Source organism: Sturnira hondurensis, unplaced genomic scaffold (assembly GCF_014824575.4).
Source record: "Sturnira hondurensis isolate 20B ecotype Veracruz unplaced genomic scaffold, ASM1482457v3 Scaffold0007406, whole genome shotgun sequence".
NCBI classification, from domain to species: Eukaryota; Metazoa; Chordata; class Mammalia; order Chiroptera; family Phyllostomidae; genus Sturnira; species Sturnira hondurensis.
Genome location: NW_028080037.1, coordinates 15,001,459 through 15,019,009, shown reverse-complemented (window position 1 = coordinate 15,019,009; position 17,551 = coordinate 15,001,459). Strand labels below are relative to the sequence as shown.

The window sequence follows — 17,551 nt, the reverse complement described above, 5'->3', positions numbered from 1 at the left end:
CAGCGAACTTCCAATTCTGGTCACGGTGCCTTTCTACCGTAAACACTGTCTCCAAGTGACTGCTACTCCAGGGTGATTAAAACTGATACAGTAGGGTCCGTGAAACGAATTGCAGGGAAGTCTAGGGCGTAGGCAGTGTACTAGGGCAGTCAGGTGAGCATGCGACAAAGGTAAAGGGTTTTTTGATTCTTGCTTGTTTACAACATGTTTCATTCCATAAAGGATTTTACTTCACTTCCAATATCAAATGATGGTACAATAACAATGGAAAATTAAGAAGAGGGAAATAGAAATAAAAGTAGGAGACTGGGATCAGGGAAAGGAGCCCAAACATGCAGCCCACGCAGGCTAAAAGTTAGAGTCAGAGCTTCCTGGTGGCCAGAGCAAAAAGAGTAACACATAATTCTCATTACCCAGAAGATGGGAGCATAGAATTCCTCAAGGGAAGGAAAGCTGAATTCTGAAAGAAATTTCTCAAGGGAGATTTTATATAAGGAATTCTGGTAACAAAATTTATAGTGCCAATAAAATTTTAATAGTAAAGTTATAATAGATTTCAGTGTGCTTTTTCTAATAGCAAACTTGAATCAAAACAAATCAACCCTGGAGCGTTGAGATTAAACCTCAGTTCATTGAGGCCTATTCGGTATGGATCCAAGATAAGTGGGTTTAGGTTTATAAATTTTAGTGAGCTCACTGGATTCGGGGCTAGAATTCAGAACATCCAGGAGGGTGGATGACATAAACGCCCCTCAGGAAACTTTTATCAACAGGTATCTCTCCTCTCATACAGACGTTGTTCGGACAGTTTGAAATTGCAGGTTATGACAAGGACTGGAGGGCTGGTATCGGATGGCACGCCCAGCAGGCTGTGCTAGGGTCTGGTACAGTAACAACAGTCCACAAATCTAAGTGGCCCAAACAGCGAAGTACATCCACACACAGCCCACCACAGGCTCATATAGCCTCAGGGACAGCGCCTGAATCCAGACCTGCTAGGGCTCCATCTTCCTACAGCGGCACCATCTGGAACACATAGTCGGTGAGGCAGGGGAAGAGAGAGCACAGAGTATTTTACCCCAGCTCTTAAACGCTTCTGTCTGGAAGTAACACGTTGCTTGTACTCACATTTCACTGGGCATACCTAACTTCTCCTGAGCAGGGAAATGCATATCTGGATGTGGGAGAGAACCAGAGAGGACAGATCATTAAATTCTGCCACAGACTGGGGAGAAAGGCCGTCCTAGCCAAGCGAGTGGAATGAGAAAATCAGGCATACAAAGCAGGGTGGGACCGAGCGGAAGAGCGAGTGGGGCTGCCTCGCGGCTGGCATGGCCTGGGGAGCACGGGCAGGAAGCAGTGGGTTAGTGCTGCATCTGGAGAGCTTGTACATGCAGCCCTTTACTCTGCAGGCCACGGGGATCCTTAGAAGGTGTTCCAGGGAGGTGGGGTTGTTCCAGTTTTTGGAGGCTCAGCTCCCAGGAAGGGCAGAAGCAGCTATCTCTGCATTTCAGTAATTGTACCCCAGACCTTGAAACAAAAGAACCGTTGGTTTCATATTGAAACAACTCCCACCCCCCCACCCCACCCCCCCGTAACATTCTCTGCATTGTTAACTTATGAGGGTACCTCCCACCTCTTATTGTGATCCAGAATGAAAACCAGGCACACTCTTCCTTTTCCAAACAGTGACTAATGGCGGGGCTCGGCCAGGCGGGCCCAGTGTATTTTTCACTCTGCTCTGGGCTTCCCACCAAGTCCTCTCACAGTGGCCTGGCCACAGCCATTAGGGATGACTGTGCCTAGCTCTTCCTACCTCATCCATCTCCAGAGCGCGCCTCTCCAGCCACCTCCTTTTTAAATAGGTTTAATTATTATTTCCCCTACTTCACGGCACGATTAATCTTCCCCACTGCCTCAGGATTTACAGCCGTACAGAACCAGGGAGTTTCGGAGCTGCAATTGTGGTCTTTAACTGTCTGAGGGAAGCAGGAAGTGGGGCCAGGTGTGAAGGCAGGGAATTATCTGTGGGCTCCAGCTGGGCTTCTTGTGTCCGTTGCTGGCCCCCGGTTTTTTGGGCGATGGCAGGAGGGGGCTACAGAGGAACGAACTCTGTCTGCTCCGTTCTGCATCAAGGGAGCCTTGAGGGCCAGGGAGTGAGCAATTAGGGGCTCTCTGCTTGGCTGCATTTAATTCCTCCACGTTCGGTTTTAAAATGAGTGAGTTCTGGGGATCTGAAGTACAGCAGGGCGGCAGTGGTTATGATACTTACATACGTGAATTGTGCGGAGAGTAAATGTTACATATTCTCGACACAAAAGATGTTTAACTTGATTGTGGCGGTCATTTCACAGTGTGTACGTGTATCAAATCATCACATTGTATACTTCACATATACACAACTTCACTTCTCAGTTGTGCCTCCAAAAGGTGGGATGGGGGAAAGACAGGCGGTTTCCGAAGGAGTGTGGTTGTGGGGGGGAGCCGTGGCCTTGTTGCAGCGGGCTCTTCAGAATGGGAGCAGCAGGGAGGGGCAGTTGGGGTCTGGGACAGAAGTGCCACTGAGCTCTCAGGGTCACTGAAGCCATCCTGAATTGCTGTTGAAGCCAAAGAAGATAACAGGCTCTCACCTCACTTATCCTTTGGAGGGACAAAGAGCCTGGTGGGTTTGGTAGGAAAGTAGACAGATGTAATTAAGATAAATGATGGCCGAAGAGACAGGTGATGGCCCAAGAGGTGGCACCCACACAAGTGATTGCATCTGCCTCCTCCTCCTGCAGCCCTTAGGATTCTCTGGTCTCACATGTGTACTTCTTTGCTCTGGACACAAATCTAGCCAGGCCACCAGTCGGTTCTTACACAGCTGCCACGAGGCTGGTTTGCTGTGGCAGGATGCTGTTCATGGAGAAGAAAGGGGCACAAAACCGTGCCCACCTCTCACCTGCTTCATCCCACAAGGGGAGCCAGTAGAAGAGCATGGGCTCCTGAGTCAGGAGGGCCGAGTCCCAGTGCCAGTCCTGCCCGTTAGAGCTGGGTGGCCCCAAGTTCCTGAGTCTCTGAGAGCACAGTGTTGGCCTTGCAGGTCTGTTTTGAAGCGTGAGTGAGGTCATTGAATAGGGAGGTGGGCACAAATTCTCAGGAAAAGCTCACCTCCTGGGAAGATGCCTGCAGCTGAAACCATGTAACTGGTTTGGGAATTTCTGCCATTTAAAAATACCTGTACCTTTGCTGGCCTCCACTGGCAAAAATACTGGAGACTTGTCTCCAGGTACATAACTAGTGATTGGAAAATGAGACACACCCTCCAGTGGGGGCATCTCTCATACACAGCACTTTGACTTCAGCCATCTGCTTACTAACCAGGTCTGTCTCCTCTTCCCCATCCCAAGCTTTGAGATATTTTAGGTACAATATACAGGATCTCTGTGTGGAAACTTGAGAGGGAGAGGGTGCAGGCAACCGAAAGATGTCTGCGGTGGGAATGATGGGCGCCCTGGGGAAACTGGGGCTGCCCCTCCTGGGGAGAGGAGCGCTGGGAGGGGCAGCTGAGAATGCGCAGTGCCGTTTCTGCGGGACAGGTCTTTCCAGCTGTTTCTACCGTCCCCTCCCACGTTGCCTGTGTGAAAGACAAAATCTCATCCTGCCTTTTAAGATCATTTAAACTGAAAGGTACAACTAAATATCGTGAGTATAAAATCAAAGCAATAAGCAAAGCACTGTGTTGCTCAGTCTGTACATGCCCTCCTCCCAGCCTGTGGAGGCTGGTGACCAGCTGATTTCCTTCTCTCTTGAGGTCCCAGACACAGAAAAAATGAACTTAAACATCCAGATCAGGACTTAGCCATGAGGAAAAACTTCCTGATCCAAAATGGGCTACAGAAGAATGCACGGTACATCCCCTGCATAGCTTTATTATCATTAATCTTTCTATTACGGAAGTTTACAGAGAGAGAGAGAGAACAGTGTAACGAACCCCCACATACCTGTTATCAACACTTTGCTAATCTTGTTTCATCTCTTCATAAACAGACACAAGCTCACTTCCCAACCCTCACTAGAGTGGTTTATAGTAAATCGCAGGCACCGTGTCTTGGCATTTGTAAATACTTCCGCATGTGTTTCTAACAGATGAGAACTTTTAAAAACACAGCTACTGTCCAAGGTCACACCTAGTGAGACTAATTTGTAACAGTTCGTTCATGTCTCCTGCTTATTTTGAAAGCACCGAGGCTGGTACCGCTGAGGGCATGTCGGTCAAGAGTTCCTTCCTCAGCTCTGCCACTAACTCATTTCCTCTCGCTGGGCCCAGGTCATGTCACTTATACAGGGAGCCTGCCAGAGTGCCTGCGTCCCAGATCTTGTGTCTCCCCCAAGGATAGCTGGTGCTGTGGCTGGGATAAAAGCAGTGAGGAAACACAGCTTTTCAGCCCCCGTTTGGGCAGGGCACTACTGACCATCAGAACGGTAGCACTTTCGGTGAATGAGAGGAGCCCCTTCACTGTTGGTGGAGGCCCCATTTTTACAGAATTTTCGAGAGACAAGGCAGCTGGGACTCACTGCTGAAACGTTAAATGCTCCAGTTTCAATACAATACAGTTTCCTCTGCTTGGCTTGTCCTGTTCACACCTCTGCTAGCCGTGCTGGTGACGGTTAACGGTAGGAGCAGGATGCACTGAGCACTTGCTATGTCCCGGGCACTTGCACCAGCCTCTGGTAAGCATGGTGCCCTCGGGTTCGCAGCAAATGGCTCTCAGAAGCGGGTGCTGCTCATCTCGTGGCAGTGACCTCTCCGGATGCATGGGTGGAGCAGCCTCCTGTGCCGATGTGCGAGCCCGTAACCACATGCCCTTTCTCCACACACCCTGTCAGAACACTGCTTTGTGACTGGTCTTCTGCCCCACTAATCTTCCTTTAATTACCCTCCCTGCCGTACATTGTCACCTAGCACAGCCCCGCTGACAGGCCCTCTGTAAGTCTTCAGCTGAGTGACGGCCCTGGAAAATCATGCTGGGGTCTCCAAAGGGAAGGAGGATCTGCAGATTATCTCCTCAGCGTGCGCAGTCACTCTGCTGGCAGCTCGCAGGGCCGCCTTCGTGTTGCCTCAACAAAGAGAAAGGCCGCCAGGAGTGTGCAATGTTCTGTTTAGGATTCTCCGGGCCGGCAGCGGCCAGGACGGTAGAGACACAGGGCACGTGAAGAGGTTCCCACTCAGCCAGTCCACCTCCTCCTACCTTTGCCTGTGTGCAGAGTCGTTTAGAGAGTCTCCCTGTGGTCCTTTACAGGTCCGTGGAAGTGTCCAAGGAAGGGGGGGGTGTGCAGCGAGCTGGCTGGGGTCAGATCGTTTTGCCGTAAGCAGCAGGCAGTTCTTTTCACAAACCATCAAGCCCTGGGTGGCTGTTACAGTCTCAACTGCTCCCTATTAATAGGCCTGACTCTTAAAGACAAGAGCAAGAGACAGAATTTCTTTTCCCTTCTCTCATTCTCCAAATACCACTCGTACCCCGTTTATGTAGTTCACATGGATTAGTGGTGGAGATTGTGATGTTTCTCATACCACTTCTTTGAGGTGATTATATCCCTACCTTATTAATAAGAAGGCAAAAACAATGGGCAAAGGGCCTGAATAGACACCTCTCTAGAGAGGACATAGACGTGAAAAAAATGCTCAACATCACTAATCATCAGAAAGATGCAAATTAAACCCACGATGAGATATCACCTTACACCTGTCAGAATGGCTACCATCAATAAGTCAAAAACAACAAGTCCTGGCAAGGATGTGGAGAAAGGGAAACCCGAGTGCACGGTTGGTGGGAGTGTGGACTGGTGTGGCCGCTGTGGAAGACAGTATTGGGATGTCCTCAAAAAATTAGAAATGAAACTCCCTCTTGAACCACTCTGGGCAATTCTCCTTATGGGAATGTGCTCATAGCCTAAGAATCCTGAAACACCAATACAAAAACAGTATGTGCCCCTCTCTGTTCATAGCCATGCTATTTACAATAGCCAAGATCAAGATCTGGAAACAGCCTACGTGCCCGTCTTAGATGGAGGAATAAGCTGTGGTACATTTACACAATGGAGTACTACACAGAAGTAAAAAAGAAGGAACTCTTACCTTTTGCAACAGCATGGATGGACCTGGAGAATATTATGCTAAGTGGAATAAGCCAGTTAGTGAAAGACAAATACCATATGATCTCACTTGTATGTGGAGTCTAATGAACAAAATAAACAAACAAAATAGAAACAGAAGCACAGATACATGGAACAGACTGGCAGCCATCAGAGGGGAGTGGGGTGGCTGGATTAAAGAAGGGGAAGGGATTAGCCAAAGAACGAGGGTACGCATGACCCACATACACAGATAATGATATGGGATTGCCTGGGAGGGGGCGGGGGGCAAAGGGAGAAAAAGTGGGGTCCACTGTAATAGCATAAACAATAAAAAAAACAATAAAAAAAGACAAAAAAAAACACCAAAAAGTTTTCAATTTAAAAAAGAAAGAAAGGCCCAGAGACATAAAGTGACTGTCTCTCAGCTGAATGAGGTGAGAGCCAGGCTTGTAAAACAGAACTTCTTACTTACAGTTCCATCCTTTTCCATCATAGTGTGCCTTCTAGATGCTTAGCCAGCTTACTGCATGATGGGGTACACGTAGGGAGGGTGGGGGGCTAGCAGGGAGCCTGGCGTGTTCAGTGGTAGGGAGCAGGCAAAAAACCATGGCCTCCTCTGATTGCCTTCTCTGAAGGTCTCAACATCATCTTAGCAACCAACTAGTGATCTTATTGGCTTAAAAATCGAGGCAGCGAAATCCAAAAGCTGTGAGGGGAAAAAAGCAATGCAAGGACATCGCTGGGGAAGAAAGTGCTCAGAGGGAGATGAGGCCCTGCTGCTGCCCGCCCCCCTCCATCTCCGACCCTGTCTGTAAGGGGGGACTCATGGCTGGGCAGGTATTCTGACCTTCATTTCAGAAATGCAGAAACGGAGGAGAGAGGCAGTAAAGTGATTCATTTTCTCTACGGATACCTAGAAATTTGAAGGGGACAGGCCACATGCAGGTCTTTAGAACTGAAATGTTTCCGTCACTGATGATTTTTCACCACCAGAAGGGGGTCCAGATAATGCTAAGGTAGCACCTCACCTCTTGGGCCGCTGAAAGATTCTGACCTGGAGACAGGTTCTGAGATCCTTCCAGCTAGGATGCCGGTGACATTGCCAGCCTAGGGGATGGCTGGACCCAGTCTCCGGGAAGAGCACTCCGCCTGTTGGGTCAGGGTTTCCAGAATGCTCTCAGTAAGTTTTAAACTGAGGTTTATGCATTCATCATAGGAAAAAAACACAGTATGGATAATCAAAAAGAAAAAAACCCGCCATTCCACCACCCAAAGATCATTACTGTTAACATTGACACAGATTTTATGCTGTACGTATATGTAGTGTAAATGTAAGCATATAAGTATATACACCCATGTTCTATTAACATTCTTACTAAAATGTACTGTTTTGTGAGCATATATCCTATTAATATATTGGAATCTTTTCCCATGTCAATACATAAACTTCCACTTTATCATTTTTAATGGTGCCATGTTATTGCATTATTTAGAGTACCAGGGCTTCTTAGTTATTTTTAAATTACAGAATATTTTACTCATACAAGCAAATACACAGAAGAATTGCCACGGTTTATTTAATCTCTACAACCTCTGGAATTTGTTTCCCTAAAAGCATCTAGTAATTTCAATAACTAATATTGGAATTTCACTTTATAGTTTACAGTACACTTCCACATACATTATTTCATTTGATCCTTCCTACCACCCTCTAAGGTCAGTAATTATTTTCCTCATTCTATAGGTGAGCCTTCCAAAGCCCAAAGAACCTAAATTATTTATCCAGAACCCTAAATCCAGTCAATGTCAAACTGACGGCTGGTCCTAGACAGGCACAGCTCCTGGGGCCAGGCAGACCTCCTGAGCCGGCGGGGAGGAAGGAAGTGGGTGGGGGGAACTCTGCCACGCTCCTCCCCTCTGCACCTCAGCATTTACTTTGTGTGCGCTTTTCCAGAGCAGGCTCCTGTCTTCATTTCTCTCTCTCCCCCTGCCACTCCCCACAGAAATATTATACAATACTCAGTGTTTCCCGGGCCAGTGTGGGAGTGAATGAATGAACAAATGAACAAAGAAACAAATGAACCAAAGGTGCACAGAGAGAAGGAAATTGTGTTGGCTGGATTTTGACAGCTTTCTTTCTCAGTGCTGCTATTTTCAGTTCAGATATTTTAATAAGAACCCATGTTGGTGTCTTTGAGTTTTTCTGTTTTCTGCAGGTTTTGGCCACCACTGCAAAGCTCACACATTGATGTGTGAAAAAGCATGGTCAAAACCAAGGGCAAGGAGAAGCCGGTTTGCAAACCCCAGCCATAACTGGGATGAACCACACTCGCCTTAGAGGCATCCCTGAAGTTACCTTTACAATATCCCTCATTTGGAACTACTTGATATTTATGATACATCTCATTTGAATTGCTTGTGAGAACAATAACTCAGCTTAGTAGCTTATGGCATAGTTTATGAGAGTTGTTTGAAGTGCCGTTATTGTTGACAGTAAAAGCTGTGAAAAAATTTTGGAACAAAAATCATTTAAATCCCATCACCTAACAAGGCCACTATTTTTAATTTTGCATAATCCCCCTCAAGGTCTTGTCCATGTGCACATTTTTTTCCCCTAGTTGTCATTGCAGGGAGCACACAGCATTGTTTTCTGCTTTTTCCACTTAACATTATTGTAAGAACCTTCTCCCTCCATTTTTCTGCATCAACTTCATAATTATCTTTTTAATGACCGCACGATCCTCTACCGAATTCATATACGTCCCCCAGTGTTTGCCGTTTAAGATGTTTCTGATTTTCCACTGGCCTGTAAGGCCACAGTAGACATTGCTGTGCATATAGCCTTTGCGCTGGTCGGAGGGTTTCCCTAGAACCCCACACTCCCGGGAGCAGCAGCACTGTGGGTTCTCGTGGCATGTGCCAAGGTTCCCGCCATGCCGCTTGTCCCCAGGCTGTGTCAGCTAGTGTCCAGTGGTTGGTGTGCTCACCAGTTTCAGGGCAACCTCATCAGTGTAGAATGTTGTTTAAATCATTTGTTTGCTAATTTAGTAAAAGTAAAATGGTGCTTCAGGGCTGCTTTATTTTGCATTTCTTTGATTATTAAAACAAATTAGCATTTTCCCCTCTGGTTACTCTTTGGATTTCCTTGGCTGTGAGTTGTCTGCTCATGAGGTTCTTGGCCTATTTCAGTGAATTTAAATGTTGATTTTTAAAAAAATTAAGACCGAGTAAAATCTTTATATAAATAGCTATCAAATTTTTAATATGTTTTATATATGTTCCAGTATTGTGTTTGCTTTTTAAGTATATATATATATATATATTTGTAGTAGAAAATGTCTTATTTTTTAAATAGAATCTGTCAGTTTTTGTTGTTGTTGCTTCAAAGCACAGAAAGCCAACCCTCCTCTGGAGAGCTAATAAATATTTAATTCTACCTTCTGTTATTTTAAACTCTTTAATTCATCTGGATTGTATGTGAGTGTAAATTGAGTTGCAGATTACATTTTTTTCCAAATTGCTAATCAGTTATTCCAACCTTTTTCTGTCCCTTTCATTCTCTTTCTCAGGAATCATACACCAGATGAAAGGCGATTACGATACTGCACTGAAACTCCACAAGACCCACCTGTGCATCGCCCAGGAGCTGAGTGACTATGCTGCCCAGGGCCGCGCCTACGGGAACATGGGCAATGCCTATAACGCTCTGGGCATGTACGACCAGGCAGTCAAGTACCACCGGCAAGAGCTGCAGATCTCCATGGAGGTGAATGACCGCGCCTCCCAGGCATCCACGCATGGGAACCTTGCTGTGGCCTACCAGGCCCTGGGTGCCCATGACCGGGCCCTGCAGCACTATCAGAACCACCTGAACATCGCCCGGGAGCTGCGTGACATCCAGAGTGAGGCCCGGGCCCTCAGCAACCTGGGCAACTTCCACTGCTCTCGTGGGGAGTATGTCCAAGCTGCCCCCTACTACGAACAGTACCTCCGGCTTTCTCCAGACCTGCAAGACATGGAGGGAGAAGGAAAGGTCTGCCACAATCTTGGCTACGCCCATTACTGCCTTGGCAATTACCAGGAGGCGGTGAAGTACTACGAGCAGGATCTGGCACTGGCCAAAGACCTTCACGACAAATTGAGCCAAGCGAAAGCTTACTGCAACTTGGGCCTAGCATTCAAGGCTCTGCTGAACTTCAGCAAAGCTGAAGAGTGTCAAAAGTACCTGCTGTCCCTAGCCCAGTCCCTGAATAATTCCCAGGCTAAATTCCGAGCCCTAGGGAACCTGGGCGATATATTCATCTGTAAAAAAGATATAAATGGTGCAATAAAATTCTACGAGCAGCAGCTGGGCTTAGCTCACCATGTAAAGGACAGAAGACTGGAGGCCAGTGCGTATGCAGCGCTGGGCACTGCCTACCGAATGGTCCAGAAGTATGATAAGGCCTTAGGTTATCACACGCAGGAACTGGAGGTATATCAAGAGCTGAGTGACTTGCCAGGAGAGTGCAGAGCCCACGGGCACCTGGCTGCCGTCTACATGGCCCTTGGGAAATACACAATGGCATTCAAATGCTATGAAGAGCAGCTGGATCTAGGGCAGAAGCTGAAGGATCCAAGCCTCGAAGCCCAGGTCTATGGCAACATGGGCATCACGAAGATGAACATGAATGTGATGGAAGAAGCCATCGGCTACTTCGAGCAGCAGCTGGCCATGCTGCAGCAGCTGAGTGGAAACGAGGCTGTGCTGGACAGGGGCCGGGCCTACGGCAACCTGGGGGATTGCTACGAGGCCCTGGGCGACTACGAGGAAGCTATCAAGTACTATGAACAATATTTATCGGTGGCTCAGAGTCTGAATCGCATGCAAGACCAAGCCAAGGCTTACCGGGGCCTAGGAAATGGACACAGGTAAACACGACAGGGGACACGTGTGGTCGACAAACCTGCACAAACAGCAGTTGTGACAGTGATAGCAACTTAAGGTCTGCCTGTGGTTTATCAGCTACAAAACATTTTCGTACATATCTTACTTGGTTCTTCCAACGAATCTGTGAATTTAGCAGGGGATAGTATTACCCTTATGTTACGGAGCAGGAAACTGAAGCCCAGAGAGGTTGGGTTAATCTCCAAGGTCACACAGTTTAAAAGTGGCAGCTGAGAGTCAGGCCCAGGGCTCTCTGACTGCACTGCACTGCCTTTTTGACTACATCGTGATGAGCAGGAGAAATGAGATAACAAGAATGGGAAAGACGAATGAATCGACTTAACCGATCCTTTCTAAAGGCCTCCCACATTATATGAATGTGTTTTTTAATACATCTGTACCCACCAATTATTTGGTCCAGGTTTTGTTGCTTTTAAGGAAAGCCGCCTGATAAAGTGTCAGGATTGAATAGACGTACATGAGGCCTATCATCGTACTAGGTACCTGCATAGATACTTGCTTAATATTTATAGCAATCCTGTATTGCTACATTTATTAACATCTGCTATGGGATGTGGGATTTATTACCATTTAGAAACAGAGGCTCAGGAAAAGGAATTCATGTGTCCCCACGCAACTGGTTTGGTCTGCCGCCAAAATCTGTGTTCTTCCCACTGCTATCATGTCATCTCTTAGCAGCACAAAAAGACACAGTGTTGGCCAAGGTGATGCTTTTCCTTCTGAACGTGGGGAACCCAAGAAGGTGTCTGTGTCTGCAAAATATATGGCCTCTCCAGATAGGCAGGGGATTAGGGCTCCCGGAGTAGAGGAAGGGCAAGGGTCAAACTAAATCATCACCCACAGAGCGCTCCGAGGGGCTCGGGGGGAGAGATTCACGGCTGCAGTAAAGTGATTTCAAAAACATAGTCTAAGCGGCGGTGGAAATTGGGAGGCCCGAAGAACCAAACAGTTCACTTGCTATCATTGTGCCTATTAATATATTTTATGTTTCCTCTGGGGTGTATATCCCATTGAATCTCAGGCTCTTGGGAAGGTCACTAAGGGATGACTTTTGAATTGCTTTCCAGATTATGAAATTCCCCTGCATCTCACTCTAAGGGCACATGATAGATTTTAGCTAGAAGAGGAGTTAAGAGCTTCTATAGTAAGTGACAGTGACAAATGTTTTTCATTTTCTCAGGGGCTTTAGTGTGTCTGCACCTGCACAAAATAATATCATTGCTTTTCTGTCTACATCCCCACAGGGCAATGGGGAGCTTGCAGCAAGCCCTGGTGTGCTTTGAAAAGAGGCTCGTGGTCGCCCATGAGCTTGGGGAGGCCTTTAATAAAGCCCAGGCCTATGGAGAACTAGGAAGTCTGCACAGCCAATTAGGGAATTACGAACAAGCCATTTCCTGCCTCGAACGGCAGCTGAACATTGCTAGGGAGATGAAAGACCGAGCTCTGGAGAGTGACGCGGCCTGTGGCCTGGGGGGCGTTTACCAGCAGATGGGGGAATATGATACAGCCCTGCAGTACCACCAGCTGGACCTGCAGATTGCGGAGGAAACCAACAACCCCACGTGCCAGGGCCGCGCCTATGGGAACCTGGGTCTGACGTACGAATCTCTGGGCACCTTCGAGAGGGCGGTGGTCTATCAAGAGCAGCACTTGAGTATCGCTGCCCAGATGAACGACTTGGTGGCCAAGACAGTGTCGTACAGTAGCCTCGGAAGAACCCATCACGCTTTGCAGAACTATTCCCAGGCGGTCATGTACTTACAGGAAGGTAAGTGCAAAGGCCTGTTGTGGTCCCTGGGTCTGCTCTGAGGTCGAGTGCATGCGAGGGCCCCTCGGAAGGAAGTGCTCACAGCCTGAGAGCCACCTCAGGAAAGTGGTGTTCCCGTGTCCGGAACGCATCACCCAGCTGGTCTTCCTCAGCTAGCCAGCCGCCCACGGTGGGGGGCGCCCTCCTTGCTTTTAAGAATCCTCCAGTGAGTAAACAGCATTCTCCCAAAGGTGAATCAAATTAGCTCTAATCGTGGAAAATACCCATTTGTTTCAAGCCCCGTTGTCCATGTAGAAAGTATTTCAGAACTGTGCAGAAGGCGATTTCGATGTGGCAGCTGAGGTCTAACCTGTGCATCAGTCGGAGGGTCACTCAAGCACTAGACGAGGCTTCCTTCCTAGGTTATCGCCTTCCGTGCACGGGGCGGCGGCCCCCAGGTGGCTGCCGCTGCTCCTCGTCCCCTTCCCTCTCCCTGTCGGTTCCGTGCAGTTTATAACAACGTGTTTACCCTTCACCTCCTGGCACTTCTACCCTGGAAAGCACCTCCCCTCACCCAGGCACACTGCATCCTTTCCTCCTGGGAAGGGAAATGGCTGGTGTGATGTTCTCGGCTCGCTAGAAAAAGGAGAGTGTTGCTGACTTCAAATAAAAGCTCTCGTTTATGGTTTCCAAGGGTTTTTTATTTTTTTTTGCATGTACAGTTTATTTAATTGAATTTAATTCTCACAGTAATCTTGAGAGGTTTTTATTCCCATTTGCAGCTAAATAACCCGAGACTCAGAGAGTACAATGATTTGACCCTGACCCTGTGGTCGGTCATTGGTGGAGTGGGGCTCAGCCCAGGTTTTCTGACCCCAGGCACCACGGTAAGCCCCTAACCTCCCAGGAGCAGAGGAGGCTGTGGGCAGTCAGATGCCTGTGCCTCTGAGGCCCAGCTGGGAAGCCGGGAAAGGGGGCAGTAGGAAGCAAGGGGAAAACGGGCCAGGGGCTGATGTTTCTCTGCTAAGACCAGGGACTGCTCTGGCCTGCAGGCTGGGAGGTTACTGAGAGAGGGTGAGAGCGGCTTCCCAGACCTCCTTTGGCTCCCACTCAGGGGGAGCTTGCCTCAATGCATTAAGTATGAGAATTGGCTTTGGGTTTCCGGAAACCTGACTGGGGTGAAATTCCAACTGACTGGGGGCGATTTTCAGTTGAATTTGTGAAAGCTATTAAATTCAGACCCAGCATATGACAACCTTTCAGCTGTGTTCTTTTGTACTTCCTGAAATATTGTTTCCATAAAGCCTGAGATGCTGTAACATAATTCTGTATTTATGGGAAACTCAATTTCATTTTTATTGTTTCTTGTAGTTTTAAGTTCTCGCAGAGACCTAAATTGTTACTGTGGCATCTCCATGGTGTCTGTCTTGTGGGTGTGCTCCGCCGGAGAGCACGGGTGCCCTGTGGGCCGTACAAGACGCCTCGGCTCCTGAGGGGCGGCAGGAGTGGGACACCTGGAGAGCCCTTTCTGAGTTCTCTGGGTTGGTCTGTTCCCTCTTGCACGGAGGGAACAGTTTGGTGGGAAACCCCTCAGTGCTTTCTCTCCTGGTCTTCACGGGGGGCAGTGGGTCACTGTCACCCTGCCCACTGCAGAAGAATCTCACAGCGGAGGCTGGTCTGCGCCTTTTGAACTGGCTCTGCAGGTGATTTGTGTAGACACCCCTGGTTAAAACCACTGGTCTCATCCAGGTCTGTCTTCTTTTGCGAGTGAAGGAGCCTTGAGCAATTTAGTGGCTTTCCCTGGGGTTACGGAAGTAGTTGCCAGCAGACCAGCTCTAGGAGAGCTGGATGGGTGGGCCAGAGTCCTGAGAGGCAGAAGCAGATAGAAACTGTGGCATAACAGACTGCGACAGTCCAGTGGCTTTCAGATCTTCATTGTTGAACCTCTGACTGTGGGCCAGGGAGTGTCCCACATGCTGGGGACCCAGCAGGGAGCAGAGCAAAGGTCTAGCTTGCACAGAACATACCTGGGGTGGGGGCTACCTCAGTGAGTTTTACTTCCAGCTCATAGACCCCAGTCTGGCAGGAACAGCTGTACTGAAGAGTATGGTTGGCTTGTCGAAGGTTAAAACAACCAGTGTTCTGGTGTTTACCCAAGAACCTGGTGTTCTTTCTCTTGTGTTTCTGTTCTGTGAGGTATTTTAAAATGTGAATAACTTGCAAGTATTATTTTTGTTAGCTAGTGACATGATTTAAACCTAAGTTGCTATTTCTAAGTTTTCTGTGTTATGTGCATTTTGAAATGCATACTCTTTTATGAGTTCAAACATGAGTATTGCTTCTATTTGCCTCTCAGCTGACTCAGTTCCCTTTCAAAAGTCTGAAACTACATGGGCCCAGCGTGCTCAGAAGCAGGCTCCCATCTAGACTGCACTGGATTAGAAAAAGGAAGTCCTTCCTTCCTTTGTGTGCACAGTTGCAGCGTGGGAGCCTTCACGCTGCCTTCTGCACAAGCTAAGCCCTGTGTACAGAGAGCGAGATAATGAGGGCAAAGTGGTGCTGAGAGCTGCTTAGTGGCCAGTACAATAAATGGCCGCCCTCCTATTTGGCTCCCACAAAGCCTTGGAGGTAGCCAATGTCCTGAAATTCAGAAGCTTACTGTAGGTAAGTGACCCAAACTGCAGGTGTCTATTTGAAAGCCATTAGAATGAGGACAGTCTCATTTAAGACTTTGGACTCCTAATAACACTTATTCTGCCACCCTGCTGAGGCACATCAAAGTCTCAACCTTAAGGGGAAAACAGATTGGACATGAAATGTGTCGGTAGCGTCAGTAGGAGGAGGCAGGGTCAGGCGGTGTGAGCATGCTGCTTTCAAGAGCACATCAGATATGTCTCCCATCAGTACTGATTGGATCTTGTACATGTGAGATGTGAGAAAGCATCAGCTTGGCTTCTGTGCTTGACTATGGAACTGTCAGGAAAAGCTGCTGCTGGCCAAAGAGTTGGGTTAGATCAGTTTCTAGGCCAGGAGTTTTCATTTGCAAAGTGAGGGCTTGCACACCGGGGAGGGCGGCAGGTTAGGTTCTATTTGCTTCAGTGTTTCTGCCTGTCTCGCAGACCTGCCTGTTGCTGATAGCTGTTGCCTGTGCTCTTCCTGGGGCGCTGTGGGGTGTCCTGGAAAGGTTGCTGCCATCACAGAATTTGAAGCGAATGTTTACTCTGCCTTGGCTGATTCTGCTCTTGTCCCGAACTTTAATCTAGCTGTGTTAACATGTTTTATATACACCTGAGGCAGAGTTAGGTCTCCAGGAGTCCTTGGCAGGTGGAATGGTGTATCCTGTATGTGTACTGAAAATTTCGCTATCTGATTTCAGGTTTAAGGTTAGCTGAGCAACTGGGACGAAGAGAAGATGAAGCCAAAATTCGCCATGGTCTCGGCCTCTCCCTTTGGGCTAGTGGGAACCTGGAGGAGGCCCAGCACCAGGTGAGTAGGGGAACCCCTGTCCCAAGTAGATTTTTCTTTCCAGAATCACGGGATACCTTGGGATTACTATCTTAGTAATAATGACATTGGCCAGAAGGTGCTAACCTCCCCACTTGGGTTGACCTACAGGATTTCCAGCCTGTACCAGTGCAGAAGTATTAAACAACAGTAAAGATTGTTGCTCAGTTGTGTGATAGATTTCTCAATAATTCCTTTGGAATTCTTCTGTTATGCGCTGCTCTTCCTCATTAATCCTCAATATGAAATTGTATACATGCATATTATGACAGAAGTAAAGAATCTGAGAATTCATAATTATTAGATTTAATGTCCTTCTGGTATCTAGTTAAACCAGTAGATACCTATCACCCTCCCTTTCACACACACACACACACAGTTCATGTTTCTGTGTGTGTACAAATACCTGCAGAGCAGCCCGCATGCTGGCTGTGGGGACTCTGGAGTCAGAACTCTGGAGTATGAGTCCCCCACGCAGGTTGGAGGAGTTGCACGAAACACACGGAGCCTGAAGGCGGCGTGTGAGTGGTCCCCGTGGAGTGCCGTGTGCCGGGCCGCGGGTGCAAAGCCCTCTAAGGGGGTCAAGCCCCTATCGGAGGTGCTCGCAGGAGTTGAGGACAGGGTGTGACTGGATTTTTGCCATAGCATCCTGAAATGTTAGGGTAATTCACGGGACTTTTTAAATTATTAAAAGCAAATTCCGAATTTATTCCTCCATTTAAAAAGTAAAACTAGTATTGGTAAGTGATTTACAATTTTCAAAGTACTTTCTCTTCTTGACTGTGTTCCTTAATCACGTGAGGCAGAATGGTAACAGTCCCCTTTCCAGAGCAGAACCAGGCTCTGGGGTTGAAGAGGAGTCACGCACCCAGTGAGTGGCAGGGGTGGGAGCACGTTCCTCCATCCTGGCCTAGGTCTCTTCGTCTTGGCCTTCTGTTTTGTGAGTTTGCATGAACTTAAAACTTGGTAGCGTGCTGTCAGCATGTAAGTACCGGAGAAAAGCTTTGTGTCTCAGCGACAGAGAAGAGTGTCCCCTTAGGAGTGTCAAGTGTCTGGTTTTGTGAGTGGGTGTGGCTCTGGGGGGCTTGTCCAGCAAAGACGGGACCCCAGGACACTGTTGTGGAGGTCAGTGTTGATCTAGGTGAACCACCTGCGGAAAGCTGTCCCCTCCTGAGCGGGCGCTGCCCTCGTCTCATCCCCGTCCCAGCATCGTGCATTTCCTGCACCTGCTGTCA

General features: G+C 48.0%; 1 protein-coding gene across 3 annotated transcripts in view; it reads left to right on the top strand.

The window, feature by feature from the left end:
• The window catches only part of TTC28 (tetratricopeptide repeat domain 28), a 583,146-nt gene that overhangs the window by 475,032 nt on the left and 90,563 nt on the right, over positions 1-17,551 (top strand). For all 3 annotated transcript variants that reach the window (XM_037052403.1, XM_037052402.1, XM_037052404.1), the window contains 3 exons: positions 9,687-11,028; positions 12,310-12,833; positions 16,189-16,298. In XM_037052403.1, the coding sequence (XP_036908298.1) occupies positions 9,687-11,028; positions 12,310-12,833; positions 16,189-16,298 (1,976 nt within the window). The remainder of the gene's footprint in view (positions 1-9,686; positions 11,029-12,309; positions 12,834-16,188; positions 16,299-17,551) is intronic.